This window comes from Girardinichthys multiradiatus, chromosome 23, assembly GCF_021462225.1.
Source record: "Girardinichthys multiradiatus isolate DD_20200921_A chromosome 23, DD_fGirMul_XY1, whole genome shotgun sequence".
NCBI lineage: Eukaryota > Metazoa > Chordata > Actinopteri > Cyprinodontiformes > Goodeidae > Girardinichthys > Girardinichthys multiradiatus.
In genome coordinates, this window is record NC_061815.1 from 7,056,284 (window position 1) to 7,062,625 (window position 6,342).

Sequence of the window (6,342 nt, forward strand, 5' to 3'; positions counted from 1 at the left end):
ATCGGAGATAAAAGGAGCAGATGGACAGTTTTCACCGCAAACACGCACACACACTCACACACGCGACGCAGCATCCACAATGAACTGTGCACATTCAGAAAGAAAGAAATTACCTAGAAGCTCAGGGTCTTGACAAAGTGCTTCAGTGAAAATTTAATGGCGTAATCTTGCCGGACTGTATTGCTCCTCTACAGCATACAATGTTCTCTGTCAGCAGTACATTTCCAAAGACACTTCATAACCAAAGCAAAAAAAAAACATGGTTCTCTCTCATCAAGAACTAATTAGATATTGTTTCACACCCAGCCTCAGTTCATTTTTAAGTTCATTCTATTTTCTTTCTTTTTTTTAACGGACAAATAAATCTTCTATTATACATAAAGGTTTGATTCATTAAAATACACCACTTTCAAAAAGAATTAACATTTTCATTTTGCAGAGAGCATTGTTGATAAAATAGATGAGTGCAAAGGCACTTCCTGAATAATAGAGATAAAGATTTGCCGCTTGTTAGGTTTTTTAGAAAGCTTTTCCTTGACGTCTGAACACTCACCGTTCATCTGCATGGGCTACATATGTACAGGAATGTCAATCTGTAGCGTATCTTCTCATACAAACATTGAGGACTTGCTATGCTCTGTCAGAGGCATTATCAAATCACTGAAAGCACACGGCCATATTGTACACAGTCCAGTCCTTTACATACCTGCTGTAATCCAAGTCTTTTAGAATATTTCTTTTTTTTTAGAAATAAAACGAAATAATTTATACTTTTTCAGGAGGAAAATAGAACTGCATAATAATATACTTCTTATATTCCTTTTATACAGTTTGAAAAGACAAAAAAGAAGAAAAGCAAGAGAGAAAAGAGACGATGAAGAGCTTCAGTTCACCTCCAGTCCTTGACGTGGGATTGAACACCGATAGATAAGGTAGATATATAGAGAGGGCTATTATGACAGTAACTGTGTGGTTATGATGAATGCTGCACAGAACCTGGAGTAGACCATTGTCGTTATCTTACAGTTGGCTCATCGCAGTCTGTTTTTCCAGAACCTCCAGGTAGTCCGGTTCCTTTTTTAGCTTCCCAGGGAGCAGCAGTGAAGGGTGCTCATTGTTTTTGGAGACGTGCTCCGGCCCAAAGTATTTCCTTGGAGTGCCGTACAGCACAGTTTTGTTCAACCTGTCTTGATTGGTCACGTACCGCCGGGCCGTGGCGGCCTCGTAGGGAGGCACAATGCAGGGTCTTTTAGGCAGCGTGCAAAAGTTGTACGTGAAGGGAGGGACGCCCGCTGCTGTTGGGAGCTCCTTGTTGGGCCTCTCCCCAATGTTTTGGTAGAGCATTTCTGGAGGCTCTGGGTTAGTCAGACCACATGTTGATGATTTATCCATAAAGTCCACTGTGCTGATTGTGTAGGCCCCTGGGCTGCGGGTCAAGCTGTCATCCTTCTTTGCGTCCAGGGGCCCAAAGCTGAGCTCCTTCAAGTTTCGGTAATAAGTCACCTGTTCACCATCTTTCTGCATGTAAATGGGGTTTTGGCACATGGAGCCCACAGGTGGAGGGATGTAGTTGTAAACGTGGCTCTCGGAGCTCTTGTCATGGGTTGGCTCCGGGGTGTATGAGCCGTACTGCACTTGGAAAGAGTTGAGATCTAGATTGTTAGCGCCTGTGGGGACATGCTCCACCCCTTTGCGCCGCTTCAGAACAAAAACAAAGAGACCTGCTCCAAAGCAGACCGACAAGATGAAAACCACAAGGAGGCCGAGGATCAGGACTGAGAGGGGGACCTCAGGGTGTAATTCAGGGGTGTGGATGTAGGAATCTGTTGGGCTCACTGAGCTAAATGAAGGGGAAGGGGAGGGAGAAGGTGGGGTGCTGGCTTCAGTGCTGGGACTTATTACTGTTGGGGCTTTTGTTGGAGGGGGCAGTTGTGGTGGAGGTGGCTCGCTGGGCTCGGGGCAGATAGCCTCATTGCGCAGTGAGCGCAGTAGTCGACCTGCGTGCTTCGAGGGTGAATCGCAGGTGATTTCATTGACCACCACACTAGTACTGGATAGCTCCATCCAGTTCTTCAGTGCCACAATGTTGCAGGTGCAGTCCCAGGGGTTCTCCTGCAGGTCGATCTGGATGAATGCCGACAGCTGGTCCAGAACACCATGAACCGGAAGGTAAGAGAAATGATTGTTCCTCAGGTTGAGTCGGGTCAGCATGGTGCCCCCAAAAACATTGTCAGGGAGAGATCTTAACAGGTTGTTATTAAGGAAAAGCAGCTGAAGGTTGTGCAGTGAGTTAAATGTCTGTGGTAGAATCTCTTTTATGATGTTATATTCCAGATACAGATACTGCAGAGACTGCAGACCAGCAAACAGAGACTGAGAGAGTGACTCTATGTAATTCCCATTCAGGTAGAGACGCCTAAGGTTTGTCAGGTTTTCAAACGCACCTTCCTGAATCACTGCAATTCTGTTATTCCCTAAATGGAGCAGCTCCAGGGAGCTGTACTCAGTCAGATCCATTCTGTAAATCATCTGCAGGTAGTTCCCGGTCAGATGGAGTTTCCTGGGGTAGGTGGGCTTGGGGTTCAGTTCACTGATGTTCTGTAGTTTTCGCTCTTGACAGTTGATGTTTAAGCCACTGTCTGGGTTTTGTGATGTGCAAACACACACGCTGGGACACAGCATGGGAACAGGAGAACGAGTTTGGTAGACCATTATGGGTCCAAAGACGTGCCTGTCTTTGGAAAGGCGAGGAGTGGGCCTGTAGCGCATTTTGGGGGGCCGGGAAGCTTTGGGGGAGCGGGTGGGGGTGACAACATCAGCGTGGTAGGTCGGGTGTGGGGCCCCTTGGAAGTGAGAGTCTGAGGCAGACTGAGCCCTTTCCCCAGCGTTCCTGCGTGGGCACAGGTCCTGTTTTATGAGCTGTGTGATGTCCTTCCCGTGCAGTCTGAATGGCGTCTCACACACAATGTCCCCCACAAAGACAGAGATGGTGTCCAACCAGGACTTTAGAGGGATCAGGTCACAGGTGCAGTTCCACGGGTTCTCCTCCAGCTGGATCTCCATGATACCGCCAATGTGCTCCAGCACCCCAGCAAACGGCAGCATCTTGAGACGATTGCCACGTAAATCCAGATGGGTGAGGAGCACAAAGCGGAAAATGTTTGGAGGCAGAGCCAACAGCAGGTTGTCGTTGAGGATCAACACTTTGAGCTTGTTCAGCTTGCTGAAAGCGCCAGGCTCTATGGTGCTGATGTAATTATAGTCCGCCTGTAAATATTCCAAACTCTCCAGTCCTGCAAATGTGTCCTCTTTAATCGCTTCCAGGTTGTTATTGTTCAGGTGGAGCCGCTTGAGGAAGCGTAGTCCGTTAAAAGTTCCTGTTTGAATTTCCTGCAAACCATTATTTCCCAGATGCAGTGAGGTGACATTGCCATAACTGACAAACTCATTGGCGCTGAGCCTTGACAGGAAGTTTGCATTCAGAAAGAGCTGCGAGATTTTATTTGGGGGCGCCTGTAACTGGTTGACTGTGGTAAATCCCTTATTCTCACAGTTGATGTTCAGTATGTTCTCACGCTCCTCGCAGTCACAGCGTGTCTTACAGATGTCTTTGAGGGCTGAAGTTTTGCGGCTTTGCGTTTCGGACGGTGTCAGGCTGGTGACGGTGAGGACGCTCAGAAACAGGACGCCGCTCAGCATGTTTACAGCCAAAAATATAGATCCAGCATTGAACTTCGCAGCCTGAGCATTGGATGCAAAAGGGGAGGGAGTGGGTTCACACAGGCGAGAGAGTGGAGGAAAAGGAGGTAGGAGCGCTCATACACACACAAATGCACACACACACGTTCACACACACACGGGCCCGCAGTGAAAAAGGCGCACCGCCGATATTTGCTATTAAAATGGGATCATGACGCACTGGGATGGCGCAACTCTCTCCACTGACCTTCAGTTGGAACTCCAAAGAAATTAGTTAAGGAAAGGGAAAAAAAAGAAGAAAATCAGTCCTTTGAACAAAAAATAAAGAAAAAGCGAAAATTTAGAGAATCCTTCATAGCTGGTGGAGCTGGCACATTTTCAGCAGCTCACTGCAGCCCTCCTTCTCCCTGACAGGTCGCTCTGTCTCATTCAGCGCCCTCTCCCAGAACACACTCACAGGGGGAGACGCGCTGAGAGAGTCTCCCACTCAGCCGCTCCACGCTCAGAACCGAAGCGTCCACACATAAACAAACAAAAAAAAAAAAATCACCTTTTAAATAGATCCCTGTGGAATGCGCAAAAGCGCACGAGGATGCGCGGCCGTCTCTTCTTGTGAGTTTCTCCGAAGCTCAGGAGCGAAGTCAAGAGAAGTCAGGAAGAGAGGAGGGAGAAAGATTGGAAACGCTGCGAGGAAGCTGAGGCAGAACTACAGCGTGTGGCCCCGTCGGTCCTTCCTCCTCCTCCTCCGCTCCGCACACTGAGAGGAGCACCGAGCGTCTGCTGCTGCCGCGGCGCGAGAGTCCGAGTGTGTGCGCGCGTGAGAGAGAGAGAAAGGGGGAGAGAGAGAGGAGCTCAGGGGCCCTTACGTCACCGACACTGTCAACAGGAACACGCACGCTCCAACACACGTGTACGGGGGCTCTGGGGAGAAATCATCACCCTGAGAAAAGGCACATTGATGGCTCACACTGACCCTGATCGGGATCTGCTGGCTTCCCAAAGTGGTTCCAGAGATTCCGGAAACAATTTTGGCCTTTTTCTTTGTATGGAAAAAAAATACGTTCTTCTAAAAGTTGAAAATTAAGCTTTAAACTTAGAGGGACTTCTATCAAAGCGCCCATTTTTGCATCTTTAAGCAACTCCGCTCACTTTCAAACAGTAAGATGAACTGATGCAGTTGATAAGATACGCTGTTGGAGCTGGCATATGACGTCACCGGGAATATGCCATGATCCAGTAAGGGTTACATTTTCTTTGCTGTTTAGATGCACAGCTCTCCCCATGCGTTTTTTTATTTTTTATTACCGGTATTCATTTTACATATGACACCACTAGGCGGCAGAAAAGGCTCGATGATTTTCTGCCTCCGTTTTCTTTTTGTTTGCAGTCGTTATCTCGCCCTCTCACATTCGCAGCCCCTCGTTGTGTCAGCTTATTGACATGCCATTATCATCAGAAGAATGAGAGTCATACATCGGGCTGGGAATAGGACACTTCTGTCCTGCTCAGGGCCTCAGCCAGAGGCAAACAGATCTCATGTGGCTCTAATTAAACAGGAAGAAAGGCAGATTGTTTGTGATACAAGTTCCTTTGTTCTGCACACGTACTCAGCAAGCATTTCATAAGAAGCAGTCAGACGGAACCAGATACAATAATTCTTACAAACTTTTTCATCCTAATAGCCTCTGCAAGACTACGCTCATATGTTCCAACGAATCAGGAAGCTCCTCTGTGCTGAATGTCTAAAACATACTATACTACAACCTGACATATAAAAAACATCATGTTACAGCCATATCATTCAAGATATTTTATTGGGATATTATGTGACAGATCAACACAAAGTAGTGCATCATTGTGGAGTGGAAGGAAACTAATTAATGATTTTTTTTTAAAAGTTTTGCAAATATAAATCAGAAAACACTGACGTGATACTCCCAAATAAAATCCAGTGAAATAATTACTTTCAGAAATGATTTGTAATTGTAAATTGACTACACCTGTGTATACAGCAGGCTTAAGTTCTGGAACAATTTCCAAAGCTTTCAACATGTAAATGTAGGCCTGCCATGACTTGGACGTCCACCTAAACTGACAGGCCGGGAAAGGAGAACTTTATTCAGAGATGCACTTAAGAAGCCCATTGTAACTCTGGAGAAGGAGCAGTGACCAACAGCTCAGGTGGAAGAATTCATTTTCAGCAGGGGCACCAAGACTTAGAATGTGGCGGAGGTTAACCGTCCAGCAGGACAATGACCCTAAACATGCAGCCATAGTACAATGGTTATGTTTAGATCAAATCCTAATTATGTGTTATAATGACCCAGTCAACGTCTAGACCTAAAACCAGCTGACAATTTGTGGCAAGAACTGAAAATTGATGTTGACAGATGCTTTCAATTTAATATAACTTAGCTTGAACTGAACATTTCCAGATTTTTGAAAAAATAGGTTGAAAACCATGTATTATTTTCCTTCCATTGAACAATTATTATCTATAACATGAAGTCCCAATAATACATATTGAACTAATCCAATAAACAGATTAAATAAATTTCCAGAATTACTGCAGCTATGAATAGGAGTTCACTTTATCTATATAACTAAAACAAACAAGAATGACAAAGTGTTTGCTTAAAGTCA

At 45.8% G+C, this 6,342-nt stretch overlaps 1 protein-coding gene across 1 annotated transcript; it reads right to left on the reverse strand.

Moving 5' to 3' along the window:
* Window positions 1-127: 127 nt before the first annotated feature.
* slitrk2 (SLIT and NTRK-like family, member 2) lies at window positions 128-4,499 on the reverse strand. Its single transcript, XM_047352712.1, has one exon. It carries the CDS (start codon window positions 3,697-3,699, stop codon window positions 1,021-1,023), a length of 2,679 nt encoding a protein of 892 aa, XP_047208668.1. The 5' UTR covers window positions 3,700-4,499; the 3' UTR covers window positions 128-1,020.
* Between the last annotated feature and the right edge of the window lie 1,843 nt (window positions 4,500-6,342).